The 23,716-nt window shown below is 36.9% G+C and overlaps 1 protein-coding gene across 1 annotated transcript in view; it reads left to right on the top strand.

Annotated features, from left to right (window-relative positions):
- The first annotated feature begins 217 nt into the window (after window positions 1-217).
- Window positions 218-23,716, top strand: part of LOC126379845 (protein nervous wreck) — a 69,253-nt gene continuing 45,754 nt past the window's right edge. Inside the window, exons 1-2 of the mRNA XM_050028790.1 lie at window positions 218-425; window positions 15,455-15,598. Coding sequence (XP_049884747.1) covers window positions 354-425; window positions 15,455-15,598 — 216 coding nt within the window. The 5' untranslated portion in view covers window positions 218-353. The remainder of the gene's footprint in view (window positions 426-15,454; window positions 15,599-23,716) is intronic.

The raw sequence follows: 23,716 nt of genomic DNA, 5'->3' as shown, positions 1-23,716 counted from the left end.
TAACAGATTTTACAGGTAGGTAAGAAAATTATCTCAAATCGTGACTATATTTCTTATCTGTACCAATCTGCTTCTATAATATCGTGCGTTGTCCTTAAACATACGTTTCATAACTCGATGATAACGTTTACATTGCCGATTACAATTAATATAAATCTGCTTATAGAATATTGTTGATTTCAGAATTGTTTGGGTTGATAAGTAGGTAGGTAAACTGGTCAGTATAGAAGATTAACTTGTGATAAATGGTTGTTTATATTGAATGTTATACGTAGATGGAACTAAAATAGTAGAAATGATGATTTTTTGAGATTGTGGTTGGAAGTTTAAGTGGATTACAAGTTAATATTAGTATGGACTCTAAAAGGCAAAGTTACTACGAACGGGAATACGGAAAGCCGCAAAGAAAGCAGCCTAAAGTATTAGTAAGTACCACCTTATCTTATTTATCCAAAAGTAAATACTTTACAAAGAATACGTATCGTTGGTTGTGGATCCAGGATTTTCGTAAGTACTTGTGGATATGTTAGTAGGTACCTACCTACTGTGTGAATGTCTCATTCCTAGGCATTTCTAGGTACGTACCATACCTGTACGAAATTACTTTTCCTAATCTCACACATCTGCTAAAAAGTAGGAAGTGCCCAGGGGCCTGTTTAATAAAACTTACAATTGTAAATTACAATGACAATTTGGTGTTCATTACGTTGCTAATATGAAACTGCAAAATATTCGTGATCACACACTCCGCAATGTACATCAAATTGTCATTGTAATTTTCAATTTTTTATATGTTTTATTAAACAGCAATCCTGGGGATTGATGCAATCTAGTTTTTTTACCTAGCTAGACCCGGCAAACGGGCGTTTATTCATTAGCTCACAGCGGAATAATGATAGTGAATGATAGAAACCGTTTTCGAACCCACTCTGAGCACATGAACCCTATATCTTGCAGAGCACCGCTGAGCACCTGACCTAATACTACCACCGTCACTCGTTAGAACAACAATAATTCTGGACGGTATAAACGCTTGTTTTTTTACTTAAAAACATAGAGTGCATTTTAACTAACTTTATTGAATCAACATGACGAGCTAAAAGCCAGTTATAAAAAAAAAGGATCTAAACCATTCTAATGGGGAACTTTCCAGGCTACGTTCACCAAAAACAATATAGATGCCTTTGTATAGCTTTAACGTGATAAGTACCTATTTTCTCATTAAGTACTCGTGTACATCATCATTCCAAAATACAATGTACTTAATGGCAGAAGCATAATATATAGATTTGGATCTCATTATGTATACGTAGAATTATGTTTGATCAGAATAATAATGGGTGGAAGATGTATTTGTGCCTGGGTGTATAAAAAGAGTCATACCCAAAAAAGAAAAGGATGCATAGGTATGTCTTCTCCATGAAATTAGAAGGAAAATCTGTATAGCGCCATCTATATTGTTTCTGAGGAACGTAGCCTGAAAAGTCCTCCAGTAAAGCTGCTAAACCAATGGAATTGTAATAATAAAAAATGCACTACGTTTTTAAGTAAAAAAAGAAGCTTATGGTTTCCACCGTCCAGATTTTTTGTTGTTCTAATGGTACGATATCAAGTGGTACTATTAGGTAATGTGCTCTGCAAAATACAGGGTGCATGTGCTCTACATACAATAGACATCTTCATGAACCTCATTGTTACGTGTTTCTAAGTAATCACGGTAGATGGCGTCATCTGAACAAATAGTTTCAGACATAGTTAAGGTGACTTATAGCCATGAACAAGTAAGAAGTAGTATTTATAATCCCGTGAAAGTATTGTTAGATTAAGTTGAAACTATAAGTAGGTACAATAAAAGACAAAAAGGTGGTTGAATTATAGTCTATGGTTGTGGGGTGTGAGGAGCATGCGCGGTTGCAACCGAGTTGGTGAGGTAAGGCTTTGGTAAGGCCGAGCGGACCGTGCGGCAGAGGGCGGTCACGCGTGCGTTCAGCGCCATCGATCGTATCGCGGCGTGTGTTCGCTACAAGTAAACCGCGGGACAAGCGCGTGCCGCGACGCGGTCACCTCACCATGCAGCCTCCACCACGGAAGGTACGTCCATCAACTTTCTGTCACTTTCACCCTACTTCACGTACTCCCGACCTTCAACTTCACTTCTCTTCAATGAAAATGCTGGTGCACCCGACGACGCGACGCGTCTTTTTTACCGTGTATTTATGTTATATAATTATATAACTTTCGGCAAGCGTGTTATGTTTTTAATGTAACTTAGAATGTCGCCAGTAACGTAAAAATATCGTATCAGGTGTCAAATATTATTTTCGCCTCTATACTTTACCTGTAAATACAAGTTTCTGTTATCTTTCATTCTAGTAAGCTTTTGCTGTATTTTGATATAATTTGTATGCGAGGACGCATGGATTTTCTGTAATTAAGAGGTTAGACGGTTGACTTGACCCAGTTAAATCAATAACATTGAGTATCATTGGTTTTGTGTCAAAAAAAACGTTGTCCCTAATATTTTATTCTATGTCGTACAAGACAAACGAATGTCTGAAATCATTCCATTTTTTAAATTTATGTAGCAGAATGAGATCAAAGCATTCAAAGGTCTTGTTTTGACGTTTCGTGAATGTCGCTCAACTAGGTACTCTTTCATAAGCTTTTTCGGGACATAGTTTGACACAATTAACAGAGGTCATTGGTTGGCTACGGTGGTGGCGCGGCGTAGCGTAGAGGCTACGCATGCCTTGCTGTAGCACCGTAGCCTTCGAGCGTAACATTGTCGTAGCAAGCACGTAATAAATGGGAATTCAAGCATATTTCAAGCAAATTAGTATACCTAGGTAATATATATACTATTTACATGTGTTTGTTTTGTATTTGGGTTTAGCGTGATACAAAATTATGATTGTTGGCGGATTGTACCTATGATTTCATGGCGTTGTCCAAAATAACCAAATTCGGACAAATAAAAATGCTCGATAAACACATCAAGTTGAATTGCATAGGTACATGTAATCGCAATCGTTGTCACTTATGCAGTGGGCAGAACCACAATAAACAAGACATGTAAACAACTTGCAATCATAACAGCCTTCGGTTAGGTGATCGCAACACATTTTCATAATTAGTAAATTATTAGTATTTAAATTATCACATTATTAAACTTTATATCATAAATATTTTTACCTTTCATAATACAGGGTGTTAGTGACATCGTAACGAAAACTTTGAGGAATGATTCAGGCCATAATTCTGAGTTGATATCAAGTGGAATTTTCCGTCGCAAAAGTATGGAACGGAAAATAATTTAAATAAGCTCTAAAATTTTCATGACTTCTCCGAAAGGAAATTCCACTTGATATTGACTCAGAATCATGGTCTGAATCATCCCCTTCAGTATTCGTTACAGTGTCACCACCACCCATACCTACTTGTATGGCTACTGTATGTACGTACGTATACTTGTATGGGGTGTAAGTGACATCGTAACGAATACTGAGAGGGATGATTCAGCCGATTATTCTGAGTTAATATCAAGTGGAATTTTCCATCGCAAAAGTATAGAATTGAAAATAATTAAAAAAAACTAAAAAAATAACATGAATTTTGCGACGTAAAATTCCACTTGATATTAACTCAGAATCATGGTCTGAATCATCCCTCTGAGTATTCGTTACGATGTCACTAACACCCTGTATAAGTTCAATAGGCAATAAATGTAAATAGGAAATAAATGATCATCATCACCAGCCCATTAACGTCCCCACTACTGGGGCACGGGCCTTCCCTATGGATGGATAGGGAGATCGGGCCTTAAACCACCACGCGGGCCGAGTGCGGATTGGTGGTTATTAACGACTGCTAATGCAGCCGGGACTAACGGCTTAACGTGACTTCCGAAGCACGGAGGATCGCTCGAGATGAATTCTACAGCCCGTTTTAATTTGAAAATCCTCGAAGAAAATGAGGCTGGCATTATGAAGTAGGAAAGGATTCATTCCCAAAGTATTTGAATTTAGATAAGCGAGAGCGGAGATGTTGGCTATTACATCTGAGCGGGACGTACGTATTGTCTAATTCACGAATCTTATTGGTTGTTGACGATTTTGAGGACCGTTATTTTACTTACTTAGATTACTACTTCTATATATTTACTATTGTACTTGGATCATTACATTTACTTGTGTAAAACTAGAGCGAGCTTCTAGCACTAATTAAATAGGTAAGTAATCTGGAATTTAACAAGAAATGTTATAGACGCTACAGACACAGATTTCTAAATAGTTGCTAAAGGGATTGATATTCATCACGTAAGCTGATTAGTTAATTCGCGGAAATTTTAGATAAATTACATTCTCCGTAATCTAAATCCATGTTTCTGGATTTTGATATATCTATCTCTGATTGACCTTACCTGTTCTGTGATCAGTGTACCAAATATTAAAATTGATTGAGCGGTCTGTGTGTGAAATGGTAACAGACAGAAGATGGCAGGCAAGCCGACAGACAGACATGCAAGCAGATATTTTTTAAAGTCAAATAAAATACCTTATTATATACAGTACTTACTTGTAGAAAATATAATGACACGTAAAAGAATAAACTTTCCAAAATATTTGGAGCTTATCCAGACTTCTGTAGACGGATAGATCCACCTTTATCTATCTGTGACTGCTGCGCAGGTAAATCCAGGAATTTGATGTAAAAAAGAGTTCGTACGGGACGTTTCAATTCAAGTATTTGTACGAAGTTAAATTTTGACACGTTTTGGTAAGTCACACAGCTTTTCACTTTTTAACGGTCTCCCATGCATGGGGAAACCGTTTTGTGCATGGTGTGAGTGAGACAAAGATAGCTTAGTATGTTGCGTGTGTGGGTGATAATTAATAATAATAATAATAAAACACTTTATTGCACACAAATTCACAAAACATTTACAGGGTAAACTTATTCTAAGGTGGGCAAAGGCGTAGGCAAGGCATAGGAGTAAAGGTTGGACTACTTGTCTTGTAGTTGACGGGCTGAGTAGATCCTTTTATTTATACTTTTTATGATTGTGGCTGCTGCCTATCCAAACAGGTTTGGCCGTGGTACCCTTGGTATTGGAATCCTTAGTTCAGTATAAACTTTGTTTGGTAAGGACTTTTCAGGCTGGAATCACCTGATTGTCCGAAAAAGTAAGATGAATACGTGCTTCGGAGGGCATGTTAAGCCGTTGGTCCCGGCTATAAGCCGTAAAAACACCTCCACCAACCCGCATTAGAGTAGCGTGGTGGAGTATGCTCCATACCCCCTCCGCTTAATTGAGGGGAGGCCTGTGCCCAGTAGTGGGACGTATATAGGCTGTTTATGTTATGTTATGTAGTTCAGTATGAAGTCACCAGTTTAAAACACCCGTATTCTAAGATGTTCACTCAGCTCTTCTCTTCTTCTTCAGCTGAGCATTTTGGTATTTTAAGTTGAGATACGTCCTCGACTTGAGGACTTACTCACTTGAGTCGGGCATATCATACTACCCATGATGCTACTTATAATAATGCGAAAATAATGATGTCAAGCCATACTAAAGTAAACTGGAGTTAAGGTCGAGGAAAGCCTAGAGGTCGCCTCTACTGAAAACGGAGTAGAGGAAAGTTGGAGTTACGAATAGAATACGGGAATACGGATGTAAGTATTTATAAGAAAATTAGAATACGGGTGTAAGAAACGAAATGATAATAGTGCAAGTATAGGCATGTATTCGTTCACTTGAGCCCGGCCAAGTAGTGAATACCATCTGAGGTAAACCTACAGTAGGTTTGTCACGTCTACAAAAACATTCCTCTTGCTTACAAGGGGCTGCAGGCCTCTCCTCATCAGCGGGCGGGGCATGAAGCACACTCGACAACGCCGCTCAAGCATGCAAAACCAATTATATTTACCAGTGGAGCCTACTTCTGAAATACACATTAGTTTATGATTACCCACCTACCACATAATATGTCCTGAATCCTGATATCATATAATGAAGGTAGAAGCTACTTACGTAATAACTAGACATGCATGCATCAATTCACGCCGCTATAGGGATGAGTAGAAAGGTCATCAGTAGATGACTCTGAAAAATCAAATATTTAAGTGGATTTGTAGGACACTTGAACACTTTTTTAAAGAATAACATAACATAAATGAGGCAAAACGCCTTAATACAAAACATGAAATAAAAATGTGCGTTTGCAAGTAACAAATGTACCTATTAAAATGTTATACAATCAAATTTTCAAATGTGCGATTGGTACAATATTTCGATGGCAAAAAGCAAATAAATCGATTAACCTCCTTCTTTTTTTTAATAATAAGTAACCCTTTGTTAAATGGAAATAATTTCCTAAAATAAAAACTAATGATTATCTAGAAGTACATATCAGAAGCGAAAGTGGAGTGTAACAATCGTAGTAAGTGGAATTCCGTGATTTCTGCCTACCCGAACTGGAAACAGGCGTGATCTTATGTGTACTTACCTATGCGTAGATGTCAAGACAACTCAAGTCTTTGTCTTTGTATGTAAATCATTATGTGTTTATCCAAGCGGAATGCAACATATTCTAGAAAATCACAATTTCTCTTGAATAAACACGTAATTCGATCTCTCCGTTGAATTCAGTAGAGTTAGTTAGGTACGTCGGTAGCGGGAGGTTGTATTATTACCTGCGCCGTGAGGCTGCGTGTTTGATGCAGTTGTGCACATCCTCTGTCGCGCCGGCAGAGTAAACAGTAGCGCGTGACTCGTCGGCCTGAACGGAAGGATCCAACCTTTCGGAAAGGTGTCTTTTAGGTCTATCGAGCACTCTATGCGCGCGCGGCTCTATTTGGATTTCATTCCTTCTGAAGTCTACCCACGGTACTTTTTTGGTGGCCGTTTCCGAAATGGATAATATCCCAGTGGCGGGCCCCAGCTGGAGAGCTGATTATAGTTCGCCGGTGCATACTACCTCGTGTTGCGGCCAATCGGTAAAAATACTTTTTTTTTGGCTTGTTATTAAATTTTCTTTCGACCTTTTTTCATTTTACTTTATCAACGTATTCCATTTGCATGTTGTTCTTTTTTATTAAAATAATTTGCAGACAATGTGTTTAGATTTATTATACCTTGTTTAAGCAGTTTTTTCTAATTCTTTATTTTGGTTAATTATAATCGGCGAGTTGATGGACCAATCGCGATTAGCTTTTCACGGCGTAACCTCCGAATTTATCTTTACGAATTTTTCATTTGCGTTTTCCGAAAAGTTAGATTTTCAGTTTCATTACATATTGGCCCCAATTCCTGCAGACACCTCCTACTTTTATATTAAGTAATAACTTAATATATATAATAGGTATAAAGTAATAACTTTATACCCGTCATTTTGTTATCCGCCAAAAAAGAATGGGTCGACTTTATTCATTTATTATTCATTTAACTTTAGAATAAATGAATAACCCGGGCGAATGAAATAGGTATCTCGCTGGTATGCCCGTTTGACGTGTGCTGTCAACTTAATTCTGTCGGGTTGCTGATATATAAAATTGGGAGGGTTTTTTAAAATTCCTGCCTAAAATTACGTGTGTTCCATAAATTTTACGGCTGTCAATTACATGTCCTTTCCTTTTCGGCGGATAAGATAATGACAGGTATAACTTAAAATTAGTTGGTGTCTACAGGAACCAGTGCCATTGTACTTAAAATTTTAAGTAGAAGTAAAGTTTTCTTAGCGTTGATTAGTGTCTTAAAATGATGAGCAATCAAGTGATTTAAAAATATTCTTTTGATTAGATATACTCATGCGAATTTACAAATTAAATATTATATTATAAAATTAAATATTATATTATCTACTGGATGATTTGACTTCACAAACATATACATAAACTCACGCTCACAAGTACTAATGGGGTGGACAGAGACACAAATAAACGGAAAACAACTTGTGGCCGCTTTTGATACGAAGTTGGACTGTTGTGGTTGTCTTACTTCTGATACTATATGAGCGTGACAGTTACTATAATATTTGTGCGAAGGCTAATTTGCGTAAGATGTGGCGAAATAAATACAGCATAAAAAAGAAACTAGCGCAGGTCCCTAAACACATTAAATGATTTGTACATTTGGAATGTTTTTCAGAAAAGTCTTTTCGGTTTCCGGGAAAATTTTTGCAGTTCGTTTGCAAATTGATCTACTTACATAATGGAATTGGGAATTTTAGGAATTGTTTTCATTGCAGGTAATATTTCATGCTGTTGCACGAATTTTATGTATTGTGGGTGGTGGTTCTATTTCGGACAATTCCGTTGTATTTATTAATTTAATTAAAAACAGTAATTTGACTAAACATTATAACGTCAAGCAAAGAGGGTGACAAGCATTGAGAGTTCAATAATACAATGAAGAACATCACAAAGGTTGGGAACGAGAAATAAGTTAATAATAAAACGAAACACAAAGGCCAGCCGATCAGATTTCATAAGATGCAGGATGGCTATTTTAAAGAAGTTGTAACTGTTGAGTGCTGTACTTCTGCTTCCATTTGCAGTTCTAAATTATCAGTTTTGAAATAAAGTACAGGCTTCGTCTTAAAATCACATTTAATGGGAGTATATCTCGTAAAATTGTCTATTCTTGGAATAACTGTTGTGGTGTACTAAAATGGGGTCATTATTACATTTTAAGGATTCAAATTTCACAACCTTATAAATAAATACAAAATAAAAGTGATATTTCTGCATTCGATTTCATGAGTAGATTAATTTATCCATAAATATCTTACGCGATCAGAAATACTCTCAAAAACCACCTTCGATTATCTCCGACCACTAATAATAAACAAACCGTCATTAGCCAATGCGGTCTAACTAACAAAAAAGTAAAACAATTGGCGGATCGATATAGTGTAAACCAGTTTGAAGTAGTACTATGAATACTCTTTTATTAACCTTATATATATAGACCCTTAGGTCTTCAAAATCAGAAGTTATTGCCACTAGACGGTCTTACCCACATTGACTTTTACAGCAAACAGCTTTTGAAAGCTTAATTATGTGGCATCGCCGGGTATTAAAACTTTTTTATTAAACGTCTCCCTGATAATTAAATTATCAAAACATATTAAAAGACCCACTTTTAATGGAGGCATAGTGTTTAAAAGTACTTTAATTGAAAGTGAAATAACAATTAAATTAGATTGTACCTACCTACCAAGAATTTTGCATTGCCGTGCACTTTCTCGTTTACGCATTTTCGCCATTTATTCTTATTTTTAGCGAAAATCTTCAAGCCTCTATGCTTGATTTTGATGACAGTCATGTAACGTTTGGCACAATCTTTCAAGCATAGCAATGGTCTCCTAACATTTTCTTTAGTAAGTAGCTATTTCTTCTTACATGACACGCCAATGGGAGTGGAAAGTTTTATCCGATGCACCTCTGTTTAAGCAGAGGCTGTGCAATCTTAAGAACCCTCCTGTTTGTAATTCTGTCGTCCTAGGCCTTTGTTTGCTTTTTAGGATTTTTACGACAATTTCTCAAAACGGCAAAAGTGATGCGTAAGATGTTACGTAGACAGCATATTTGAAAAGTATTAAGTCGACGTTCGTACATTGTTTTGCCTACGAGGTCTCTGATCTGTATATTAAAGAAGATGCCTGTTCGTACCATAATTTCGCACCGAGCTTGCAGATTCGCCTTGTCGAATATGTCGATATGTCTATGTCAAGGCCAGATCTTAGAATTGATCACTTCATGATGTGTTCGACCATTTCATGAAATGGTCATAATTCATGAAATAGCCAACTTAAGTTGACTATATCTTTGAAACGCCATCGTTTAATGATATTGCAATCAACCTTTGGCCATATCGTTGATGTAGACGGTGATTTCATGAAATGATCGAGCACATTATGAAATGATCAATTATAAGATTTGGCCAGGATATCTACAATAAAAAAATAATTCAAAGAAGTGCATCCAACAGTACAGTCAGTATTTTCGCACTACCTTTAGTATTCTTGGCATTTATGGACATGGAAAACAGATCGTCGATCGACCAAATTTTCACGATTTCTTTTTAATTTTGGGACATGATTGATTTTTAATTTTGGCTTCCTATCAGTCCTCGTATGATAAAACCCTTTTGGTAGTCGGCGAAAGCTGTTTTTAGAAGCAACGTAAAAAATATACTTAACAAAGTTCTTACCCTCATATTGCTTCGTATTGGCACCTGCCAATATGCAACCTTGGTGGAGACCTCTGCGTATAGCGAATGATTTGGGTGTATAACTATTGCAGATAACAGTACCTTTCATATTCTCATGTGAGGTTTCGATAATTATCAGGAGTTTTGGCGGACACCCAATGCTTCCAAGTGTTGTGTAAAGTCCGCCCCTACTTACTGTGTTAAAGCTACGTCTACCTCTAATAAGGAAATTGGTTAAAAATATGCGTAATTTTACTCTTAATTTAGTATATACTCTTTTCTCTTTGCCTAGATCTATCTGTTAATTTTTAGTTTTATTTTTGACATGTATATTGTATTAAATAAAAAAATCATTAAATATTTGAATTGAAATAAAAATAGTATATTAATTGACAAAATAGTATTCAGTACCCTTCGTAATTGATGATCGGCCGAAATGATTATAGTATTTAAAAATATCATCATCCTCCTGCCCTTATCCCTCTCCAAGTGGGATCAGCATAACATGTATTCCTCTTCCATTCATTTCTGTCAGTCGTCATCTCGGTACTCACACCTTTCACACACATACCCTTCTTTACACAATCCATCTACCCTTTCTTGGGTCGTCCCCTACCCCTACATCTATCCACATTCATACTCAAAACTTTCATCGCCTTTCATCCCACCTTATTACATGCCCATACTATGATACCTGTTGCTCCTCAATTTCTCAGGGCGCTACTTTCAGACTTCCTCTTATATATTCTTTCCTGATCTTGTCCATTCTGGTCACACCACTCATCCACCTCAACATTCGCATCTCTGCCACATGTACTCTTCTTTCATCCGCCTCCTTTGTCGCCCAACACTCGGAACCAAACAGCACGACAGGTCTTATGACCGTCTTATCTTCTCTTTTAGCTTTAGGGACATTCACGGGTCACATATTGTTCCTGAGACCTGTCGTCATTTCATCCGTCACGCATTTATCCTGTTCACCTTATCCACCACAGAACCTTTCGGGTTTACAGGTATATCATCCGGCCCGACAGCTTTTTCATTTTTCATGCCTTACATGGATTTATTATCTCAACTATATTCACTTCTTGCACCACACTCAGATTCGCTAGTACACCTGCCAACTCTCCATTCCAATCATTTTCCTCGATCATCAATCTCTCAAAATCTCGCCAACATTTCTTTATTTACGTTTCCTCATCTTTCGTCAGTACCTTCCCTGCGTCATCTTTTATACATTTAACGTGTACTATCCCTTGCATTCTTTTCTCCAGCTCTTGCCAGGCTTTCCAGTGATTTGTACAATTTAATTCGTAATTGCGCCCTAGCTACTGCAACTGCTTTTTTAGCATATGTCTTAAGATAAATAACTACTTAGTTATTTGAATTTAAATGTATGTATTAAGACACCTCAAGGGTCATCTCTACCAAATTTAAAAACTAAAATAATTATTTCAATTTATTTCACGCATTAAGCTGTCTGCGCTGTTCTGGAAGATTTCCGCGGCACCACGCTCTCAACGACTTAATTCGCAGGGCACTTGGGGCCGCCAATGTCCCCAGCGTCTTGGAGCCCCCCGGCCTCAGCAGGTCGGATGGTAAGAGACCAGATGGGCTTACTATGGTCCCGTGGTGCAGGGGGCGGTGCCTTATTTGGGACGCCACCTGCGTAAGCACGTTTGCGGTGTCTCACCTGCGCGGGACCTCGCGAGTGGCGGGTTCGGCGGCTGAGTTAGCGGCTAAGCTCAAGCATGCCAAGTACGCGGAACTGAAAACTGCATACGTGTTTGTGCCCGTGGCTTTTGAGACTGCAGGTCCTTGGGGTAGCGAGGCGAGGGAATTGATCAGGGAGATCGGCCGGAGACTCAAAGTCAGAGGGGGTGACCCTAGGTCTGCGTCTTACCTGGTCCAACGCCTGTCAGTGGCTGTGCAACGGGGCAATGCCGCTAGTGTAATGGGTTCGTTTGGACCAGGTCAGAATCAGAACACTTAAACGCGTAGTTGGACGTGACGAAGTTACGTATGTTTCTGATTATGTGACAGATTGTATTATTTCTAGTGTATCATTTTTAATATTTAAATTAATTAAATACGTTTAGTTTTTTCAATTTATTTATTTTCGCCGCTTTAGAGTACCTTTGACCTGACTGGTGTAAGTGGAATTCCGTGGCCTCTGCCTACCCCAACGGGAAAAAGGCGTGATCTTATGTGTATACGTTTTTGTCCTAGAGATATCGTAGGCACCACACAAGAGATACACTCACGCAACATACAGTTATCTTTCGTCTATTTCAGGTTTCAGCATTAAACACAAAACGTCTCTGTACCTCTAAATGACCAATAAAGCCAATTTGGAACTACTTGTGTAATCAGTTCCATAATATAATACATTTGCTTATATTATTAGGTCACTAATTACTAATCTCGCCGCGACAATAAGATAATTATTTTAAGATTGGTAAGTAGTTAGGTATAATTTCGCACCGAGGTTTAGGTACTAACTTTTCGCTTGCAACTCCGTCCGCCAGGTATTCGTACTTCGCAAAAATTGCTTTAATTTAATTGGTTTGATTTATTCGCGCTTAGTTTAAAAAATACTTTTTTGAGGATACCTACTTATGTATAATTTAAATATCAAAACTATGATTTATGTACTTACTTAAATACTTTAAAAAAGCTCTGTAGGCAGCATAGCGATTGAGTTTGGAAATTTTAAAAAAGTAGGAAAACCTATTCATTGTGGTCTCCAGAAAAATAATATATCATTATGTAAGTACCTACAAAACAGTTTTATGGTAAAACTTTCTCAATCAATCATAATTCTATCTCCAGCACATGTTTTCTCAGCTATTACGTAGCGATTTATCAGTAAAATAAGTAGTGAATTATTTTAAATAAGTAAATAATTAATTACAAAGTAATGCAAAGCAAAGAATATAATATAATTATGGGTACTGGCCCTTGCGAATGTTTTACTCGTACCAAGTATATTTGAACAATACCTGATTGGTAATATGAGTAATACTAGTTACTACAAATCAGACATTGCTGGACGAACCTAATGATACAGACCTTTAGTAAGTATATGAGGAAAATTAATTAAGTGCTAGGTATATACCACACACTAGTATACCTCGTTTTCTCAAAGAAGTATCTATCTCATTAAAGGTGATCAGACGGCAACGTCGTAACTAAACTAGGAATCACGAAGTGATTTTTTGTGATATAACCTCACTGGGATTCGAACCCTGACTCCAATGAGTCCTATGCTCAACTACTGGACTACAAGAATTTTTACTAGAATTATTTATTCTTCTCTTCTATCGTGTTGGTTGTGAGGTGGAGTACCAATCTCATCAACCCTGGTGTCAGGGTTACTATTGAGCCGCCAGAAGCCCCTGACATGGCTCACGTAACGACTACTTACTTACATCAGTAAATAGTAACCCTGACACCAGGGTTGATGTGGTTGGCATCCACCTCACAACCCACACGATAGAAGAGAAGAATAAGTAATTGTAGTAAAAATTCACTACATGTTATATTACTTATTAATAAAATAGTTATATTACTCCACCAGTATACGTAAGATAGAAATGAGAAATAATTGGTTGCGTGGCTTTACAATGGAAAATTACGACATTAAGTAACTAGGTTTCCATACAAACATTCCCAGCCACTGCGACAACGGGTACAAGAAATTCGATATTTCTCGAAGAAGGCTAAAATATCTCAGCCTGTTCGAGAAAAAAGCTAATTAGTGTCTCTAATAACGTATTGTTATCTTTGTTTTTTTCTGGAAAAGAGATGGCTTAGAGGAAATGGTATTTTATTTACGATTGGAAATGAAGATCTAATTATGTCATCGAATGTTTATGGAAGGGTCCGTAATTAACGGAAAAATATTCACCCTGATATAGCAGTCTAGCGGAGTTTTCCCTGCAGTCTCATGATCTTGCCTTATATAATACTGGAGACATTTTACTAGGTAATATTCTGTACTTATTTTGAATAGCTTTGCGATACTAATTGGCTGTATTATAGCATTACATGTTTCTCTTTATACCGTTGCGTCTTATTGAAATTGCTGGCTTGACTGTTCATTATTATCGGTCTTAAGACTTCGTATCGTTTATGTGGAGTATATTTTGTAGATGGTATATTTTGCCTGAAAAAGTTACTATTATTTTTTGTGTTTGTCTCATACAGAGCCTTGAAACCTTAGTGAAGGAACTTTAGTGAAAATTATCTATTATTGAGCCGAGAAAAACTCCAGTAACGTTTACAACAACGTACTTACTATTTACTTAAGTAAAAACCGGGTAAGTGGCCACCTAAGCTCAAAACTGTACCATCCAAAACAAGCTGCTGAGTAGGTAAACGGTTATTTTTTCGACGGTTTTCGACATGATATAAAAGAAAAAGGAAAAGATGTTTTAGAATGTGCAAACGAAACCCCTTCATGCGACGTGCCACATGATCTAGTAACGCGAAAAAAAGCGTACGATCCTCTATCAGCCCCTTTAACAAAAAGTTTATAGTTTTCCCATAATATTTGCCTTATTCTTTATCTCATGTAAACATTTCAGATGTTTCTGTTCAGTAACTTCGGAGTACACTTTTTGATCGGACAGACTCTCCTACTCTAACCATAAGGGTTCCTTTTTACCATTTTTGTTCGGAACCATTAAAACGGCGTAACGTGGCTTCTAAAGTACGAATTCATTTTGCTTTCAGTCAATCTAGTGAGTACCCTGCAATGTATCGTAACTAGGGACAGTTTTACAAACCAACAATAACCCTTTTTATTTTTTTTTCATCGAGATTCGTATTACGGTATTTTTGAGGTGGCTACGCCCGCGCTACTACGCGTTCGTTTCGCCAGACTTTTTGTTTCCTTCTTATTTCCGTCATCTACTCGTATTTGGCCTATCTAGGATGCCACGTCATGTAGGCTGCTTTAGAAATTCACAGTCGTTTTTTTTTATAATTTATAGCAGTGGCTAGTTTGAGTGAGAAAATAGGTATGCCATTTCGTAACGCGGCTACGCGTAGTAAGTGCTACGAAATGTTTGAGCCGCCTAGCCGTAGCGAATGTTTTATAATTTGAATTTTTCAGGATTAAAAAGTTAAAAATTGATCAAATAATTAGCTATGACTTATGTTACCAGGCTAGAGCGCAATAACTATAGTGTGTTGTGTGGATAGTATGACGTGTACTAATAGCGGATATGTTTTCAGAGTAATTACGCGAAGTTCTTGAAGAACTTGCACACAGAGCAGATAGCGAAGCTCCATGCGAAGAACCAGCACGAGTGCGACCTGCTCGAGGACTTGCGCACCTACACCATAAAGCGCTCCGCCATCGAGAAGTCCTACTCCGAGGTAAGCTAAAAAATATTTTTCATATTACACAAATGAAGTTTCAAGTGTTACTGTGTGTAATCTTGTGTAAAGTCGAGGGTAGACGAAATGACACTGTCCCCCTTGAGGTTAATGGTCTTGTATAAAACCAAAACAAATTTGTTATTTAATTACAAATACATGTTGTAACTATCGCTCCTCAGCATCTTCTCATTTCAACCAAACGGGCTAAAACAGTCATGTTAAAATTTTCTTGTACTTGTCATTGATTGATTAGTGATTTTACATGCTAAGTGCTTACGACTTTCGTTCTATGTATCGACTTTAGTGCACCACTTCCGAAGTTCGGAGATTAATTAGACGATTTCCTTCCTTCCCTGATATTTACTTGTACCAAAGCTCAAGTTTTAAAAGTTCCACCGAGTTGCATCTATCTACAAACAAGAAATCGACGTGTTTGATATAAATTGTTACATTTCGAAATTTAGCTTGCTGAGCCGAAACCTAACCTAAACCATTCGGGCCAGCACTCATATCCGTCTGTTTTCAAATTTTCTTTGCTTTAGGCTCGAACCATTTCTAATTAGCCGACTTCATGATACTCCTTCTTATTAATAATTTACTTACCTCGAACGGCTTCATGTTGCCTACTACCATTGATAAGGGATACCTTCATACAAAAGACATCAACGAGGTCAAAGTTATTAAAGCATTTTTTTTATAGCACTCACCCATGATTAGGGAATTTAATCGAAAAGGTCTGACTGGGGTGGTTGCTTTTGTAATAACAATTTACAATATAAATTACTATTGTCTTACTTCATGTAACATCCAAACCAAAGTAAATCTACACACCTCATGACACTTGAATTAAGGAGTTTCTTTAATATAATTTTGGATTGGACTGCGATGGGATGACAAGGATTTGCGACTAAACCTGTAGACATGCTTTGAACCTGTTGAATCTGTTGAACAAATTCACTATTATAACGGGCATATTACAATGGGCATTCACTTTTCTTTGATAAAACCTCCCTCACACTTTCCATGTCTTATGGACATTTACCTTACATAGAAACACATTCACATGTTTCTCACATGTAATCAATATTACTTTCTGTCATCCCTAAGAGGCATAGAACAACGCAGGTCTCCGGCTAAGAAGCTAACGTAAACAGCTTTTATTTCAACTACAATGAGATCGCTAATGGGTACTGGAAATAAAACACTAAGTTGTCAGACAAGCCTCAAAGCCTCGCTTTTGTAATGAAGAACATAAAGCTGGATTTTATAAAGGGCAGGTTATGAAAGTGCCACATTGTCAAGAAGGGCTTGTGTATTGTTAGGTATCCGATTTCGCGTATTGTTTATGTTGACCCATAACAAAAAAAATATTGTATTGTTTATAAAAATCTCAATTAGTACACTGAGCTGCAGTGTTTCCTTTTCACTATATCTTATGATAATCGTTTACATTTTACTTTTGAAGAAGTACCTATTCTGAAAGTAACTAACTTGGCGTTGGACTTAAAAAAACAACTCTTTATTAAAACAGCCTACCAACAATAATTGGATTATGCAAATTAAACTGTCTTATTCTTGACCTTTTCGCCTTAACTTTCGTTAGTTTGACTACAATGTAGTACGAGATATGTAATTTTTCAGACGATTCGGAAGTCGCACAATATTCCAAGTCTATGATTGCACTAGTCTACGACTGTCATGTCTACAGCACACGATTTCCTGTGTGTCCGCGTTTATATAGGTAGATCTATCTCAAGCGCGCATTCGTTCAATAACAAAACTTTCCATTGCTATTTTACCTACATCTTTGTACGTTTGAAGAGATATTCTAGAATAAAGAAAGTCAAACTGGAAGTGAACATTTGGCAGTGCTAAAACACACCCTCAGTTGGACAGCTGGAGTGCACGCATTTGTCTAGAGGTATTTTAAAATGGTCCTTTTACAGTTGATCGATAAGGATCTTGATTGTCAGGAGATGTGCATCATCTCCAAGACCTCCATACATTCGACGTATGCGATCCTATAGATGCGACTTTGTTCCGATTATAACCAACTGCCAAATAATCCTTTTAGCTTTTTAATAAATAATATGACATGACAAATCCTGCGTCTCTAAAATAGGTAAGTACATGGATAAAAAATGGTCGTAGAAAATTGACATGTGGTTTATAATGCTTACTTATTGTATGTCATCCAACTTCCATTCCTGTTACTAACATGACAGGAATAATATGGACTATTTTCCGAATTAAAATATTTGAATTTCAAATTGAAAATGCGAACTATTTGAAATATGCACACATTGCGTTTCACTTCTTGTAAGTTGTAATGTTTCTCCAGTCACGTATGAAATATAATTACTTACCTGCACTGTCTGTTATCTTTGTACGATTCTTTTGTTCTATTGAGTACAAATAAATCAATCAATAAATAAATTAAATCAAATAGAAGATCGATCCAATTAAAAGGAATATGTCTCTTCTTGAAACTCTTTTGCTGGCGTACATTGCAGTCAAAAGAGAGATTGAATGTTCTATGTTTACAGCCGTAATGTTACCATGAATAAAAAATGGAATTACTGAAATACATGTAACGCTGAAAGTAATATAAAACCCGTTGAGATAGGATAACCTTCGGAAGTTTGCCAAAACCAGATATAGCGCAACATTCCAGAAGCTTGTCACCATTACTTATAAGAAAAGCTTTTGTTTAGTATAAAGAGTTGGAGGATGGAAAAATAATGTTTGTTATAAGCTGGTAGGTATTTTTTAAATGGCTCCTTTGTCAGTCCGAACACTATATGGCGCACAAGTGAGGCAAAATTTTCAATGCAACGGTCCATTAAAGACCTACAAGATTCCAGGTCCAATATCAAAGGGAAACATGAAAGCGACCTATATTCGCCATTCATATTGAAAAATGAAGCCGTTCATTTCTGTAAGTTGTATTTTTCGCGATCTAGGTGAACTATAAAGTATTTTTTGTTACGCTTGTAACACGTTTTTTTTTACACTTCCCACTTGGCTGTATGGCATACAGGTGTGTGCCTACGCGCCGGGAAAAAGTTATGTTCGTTTGACATTTCGTTTACGCGATGACGATGGCAATTTAGTCCCGTCGCGATTATTTCTTTAAAGTGGTGTATAAGCCACATATATTATGATGGAAGGATGGTGAAGTCTTCTGGTGAGTGTTTTGATGGTTATTATCGTGGAACGTTGGCAATTATGAGCTTCATATGTTCATGACAATGACCTAACCTCACGTTCTTTCTTTCAGTATAAAAACAATGGTTTAGTCCATCGACTAGGGGGAATGCTGTTATAATATCGTCCCACGTGATGTGGTGAGTGTTTTTACCTATAATTCCGCGTCGTAACGGGGTTGACAGAGCTGTAACATGTCATTTTGTTACAGGGGTCAAAGTCCACCGGCAGAGTCCAGTGTTAAAGTTCTACTAGAATGATCAACTGTAAAGACTAACTTCAAAAATCAACTTCAAGGTCTTCCTTCAGGGTCTAGCTCCCCAGCCATGACTACCATTTGTGTTCCTTATTTACTTTTGCCGTCAGGGTCAGTTCCTGCTGCGGTCATTAATGTACATAATCCCAGTTTGGTGTTAAAATCTCTGGATACCATCTAGATATCTCTTCTTCATGATTAATTTAACTTATTATGGATAGTGCCATTCTCTCAATGTGTTATTCAACTAATACATGGAGTATCTATCCTCAATGCATACTCCATGCTACTCATCCTCATAGGAATAAAACCTAGTTGTTTAGGAATAATACTAAGTTAAGCTACCATGCTATAGTAAATGTTTTATTCCTTAATTTATATTAGGATGGTTTGTAACCGACTGACTGCATATCATTTTATTGTGAAATTGTTGAACCAAATATACCTTTGTTAAAAGTGAAATCTTTATTATTTCCAACACCTTGGCTTTGTTTGTAATAGGAGGGAATCCTCTATAAGGCGTCCACATTGAAAAGTCTTACAGTAAGCGCCCAACGTTTGGCTCAGAAAAGCAAGGTTGGAAATTAGTAGGTATTTCACTTTCTTTGTTCTTTGTAACATAACCTAGTTATAAGCACATGGTGTAACTTTATAGCAAATAGGGTGTGTTTTCTTTTAATAGGTACACACTTATGACTTTACTTTTCTATTTATAAGTAGGTATGTAAACTTGAAATTTAGCATATCTCCAGTTGTTGTTGCATAGGGACATAGTGATAATTGTATTGACAGGACCATAGTATCTCTCAGATTTCTTTTTCTTATTTTAAGCTGAGTTAGTTTACATAGGGCCATAGTCATATACTTTTAATATCACATAGGACTATAGTGACACAATTCCTTTTTCTAGTAATTTATACGATTATAAACATAGTGACTCAGAGCACATAGAAGTTCTTACATAGACATAGTAATAGACTGTGGGTTTTTTTTAACTTATTTTATTTGTTAGTGTTTACATAGGAACATAGTATTCATAAATTTGATACATAGGACCATAGTAGCATGTAGATAAGTACCTTATAGGGGTGTTACTTATAATTTTTTTTCTTCATTACATTTTGTTAGTACTTAGAGTACTATAACTGTATTCACATACATTAGTGACATATCCATATTTCTTTTTCACTTATCTGGTATACTGTTCTTACTTTGTTTACTCAGAATGGCGGAATTCAATGCTAATATTAACTTCTTGTTGAAAGATGAACTTATTTATGAACTTTCTATTCGGAATGTAAAGGTTGACCGGGATAATACTGTTGAGCAATTACGAAAATTATTTAGACAAACTTGTAAACAAGCCCGTCGCGGCAGTATAGTTGTACCATCTGAGGGTTTTGAGAGTGATATTGATGATGAACATAAAACTTTAACATTAAAAATAAATGAAATCATCGCTTGTTTATCAAGTCCTGACAAATCTCCTTCGGCCCATCAGCGTATTCTAGGCCGTGCTCAGTATTTGCTTTTGCGGTTGTCTCGCATAGAACGTCCGGCCGATGACCTTGAAAAATTGAAAACTTCTTTATTGTTATCATTGGCTAATAATGATATCACTTCCGATTCATCTTCAGATTCCGAGCATGAATTAAACCGTCCGTCGTGTATTAACAAATATAAAACTATTATTTCTCATGAAAAGAAATATAACCTCAACTCGTTGAATTTGAAATTTAAGGGTGATTCCTGTGTTCGCGCTTTCCTGGCTCGCTTGGAGGAGCTGTGTTCGGCACGGAACATTCGTGTTGATGATGTCTACACTGGTTTTACTGACTTGGTGGATGGTCCCGCTTTATGCTGGTATCGCGCCAACAAATGTCGGTTTTCTAACTATAGTGAACTGGTTTCTGCTTTGAAATCAGATTTTGATTTACCTGACTACGACTTTCGTCTTCTTGAAGAGATTCGTTCGCGAACACAAGCGAAGGATGAATCCATTGTCATATATTTGTCTATCATACTAGGTATGATGTCTCGTTTGAGTAAAGATCTTTCTGAGAGCGATAAACTCGACATCATCTTGCGGAATATTCGTCCGGAATATAGTAGGGAAATTCGGATGATTGATGTCACTACCATCCAACAATTACAACAGATAGGTAAACGTTTGGAATTGTCAAAACATAGGATTGACAACTTTATAGAACCAAATTTCTCTAAAAATTCCGTAGCTCCGGATTTCAACTTTAAATGCAAACCTAAATCCTCTAGGGATTTTTCTAAAAACATTCCTGTCGCTTCTGTTAATCGTTCTTCGACTTGCTTTCGCTGTGGTGGAACGAATCATTCCACAAATCGGTGTAATGCATCTAAGGAAGTAGTTTGTTTTAAATGTGGTAAGAAGGGGGTAAAGACTCCTCTTTGCCCAAATTGTAATCCTCATTCTAATCCAAAAAACTAGATTGCTTAGTCTCTCTGGGATCTGAATCCTGCAGGGAGGCGATATTTAATCCTGATTCTAAAGACTTTCGCCCTTATTTAACTGTTAAAGTCTATGGCATTAAAATTTCTGGTTTACTCGACTGTGGAGCCGCTTGTTCTATTTTAGGAAACAATGCTCATAAATTCTTTAAAAATCTTGGTATCCCATTGCGTAATTTAAAGTCCCCTGTATTTTTGAAAGTGGCTAGTGGTCACGAATATATGTGCCAATTTTACATGGATATTCCTATTGAATATAACAATGAGGTTAAGCTCATTCAATTTTACATTCAACCCGAAATCAAACTTCCATTACATTTCGGAATTAATTTCTGGAAATCATTTAACTTAGCCCCAGAAGTTCTGGCGTGTCTACCTGCAATAGAGCCTGTCGATTTATACAATGTAGCAAGTGTCAAAGAAAATGGCTTGCGCAATTTAGATTCTCTTTCGGATTTTCAAAAACAAGAAATTGATAACGTTAAACAACTTTTCTCTAATATTGATTCAGAGTTAGTCGGCCTTGGTCGTACTCATTTAATAGAGCATGTTATAGAAACAGGTGATGCGAAACCTATAAAACAAAAATATTATCGTATTAGTCCTGAAAAACTTAAACTTCTAGACGGCGAGTTAAACCGAATGCTCCAACATGATATTGTTGAACCATCTTTCTCTCCTTGGAATTCTCCAGTAACCATGGTACCTAAAGCCAATGGTGATATTCGTCTGTGTTTAGATAGTAGAAGGTTAAATTCAGTGTCAAAACCTGATGCCTATCCACTACCATATATTAATTATATCATGGACAATCTTCGCGATGCTAAATACTTAACTTCTCTTGACTTGAGTGCTGCGTATCATCAGATTCCTCTCTCTACTTCTTCGAAAGAGAAAACTGCTTTCACGGTTCCTGGCCGTGGGCTATTTCATTACAAGGTCATGTGTTTTGGTCTTGTAGGAGCCTCCGCTACCATGCAAAGGCTAATGGATAATCTTTTCTCCTCTCAATTTGATAACAAAGTGTTTTGTTTCATTGACGACATCATTATCTGTACCAGTTCTTTTGAAGAACACGTGAAAATTCTAAAAGCGGTCTATGAAAAACTAAGATTCGCTAATCTCACTATTAACATGAAAAAGTCATTTTTCTGCCGATCTGAACTTAAATATCTCGGTTTCGTAGTTGATCGATATGGTCTTAGGACCGATCCTTCTAAAGTAGATGTTATTGCAAATTTTCCGACGCCAACTGACGCGAAGTCAATTAAACGTTTCTTGGGAATGGCGGGTTGGTACCGTCGTTTTATCCTAAATTTCTCTCATGTTGCTAGACCTTTGTCTCGACTTACTAGTAAGAAGGTACCTTTCACATGGTCTCCGGAAGCTGAAGAAGCTTTCACCCAACTTAAATCTGCTCTTATCTCGTCACCTATTCTACAATGTCCTGATTTCTCTCAGCCATTTTACATCCATACGGATGCTTCCTCGTTTGCTATTGGTGCTGTTTTAACTCAAAGGGTCGATGGTATTGATCACCCTATCGCTTATTGTAGCAGAACATTAAACGCCCAAGAAATCAATTACTCAGCGACAGAAAGAGAACTGTTAGCTGTGATTTATTCTCTGGAGTTATACCGTCCTTATGTTGAGGGTAGCAAATGTTATATTATAACCGATCATGCCTCGTTGCAATGGTTTCAGAATCTTAGTAATCCGAGTGGTCGTCTAAATAGATGGGCATGTCGTTTGAGTCAGTTCGATTTTGATATAATTCACAGGAAAGGTAAAGAACATGTGATACCTGATGCTTTGTCTAGAATCAAGATTGACTCAGTTGAAATTGATCCCTACACTATTTCTGATCCTTGGTATATTAAAGTCTTTAACGGTTGTACTAAAAATCCTCGTCGTTATCCTAATTTCTCGGTAGTAAATGGTAAACTATGTCGTTTATCTAAAAATAAATATCATCTTATTTCTCAACACGATTGGAAAATCGTAGTTCCCCGTGAAAAATATGGAGAAGTTCTTCGAAAATATCATGATGAGCCTTCTTCCGGTCATTTCGGTGTGGCTAAGACCCACAAGAAAATTTCTTCCATATATTTCTGGCCTTCCTTATTTAAAGATGTAAAATCATATGTTGACAATTGTGAGGTATGTCG

Source organism: Pectinophora gossypiella, chromosome Z (assembly GCF_024362695.1).
Source record: "Pectinophora gossypiella chromosome Z, ilPecGoss1.1, whole genome shotgun sequence".
Lineage (NCBI taxonomy): Eukaryota > Metazoa > Arthropoda > Insecta > Lepidoptera > Gelechiidae > Pectinophora > Pectinophora gossypiella.
Note: the sequence above shows the minus strand (reverse complement) of the source record. Positions and strands in the feature narration are given on the sequence as shown.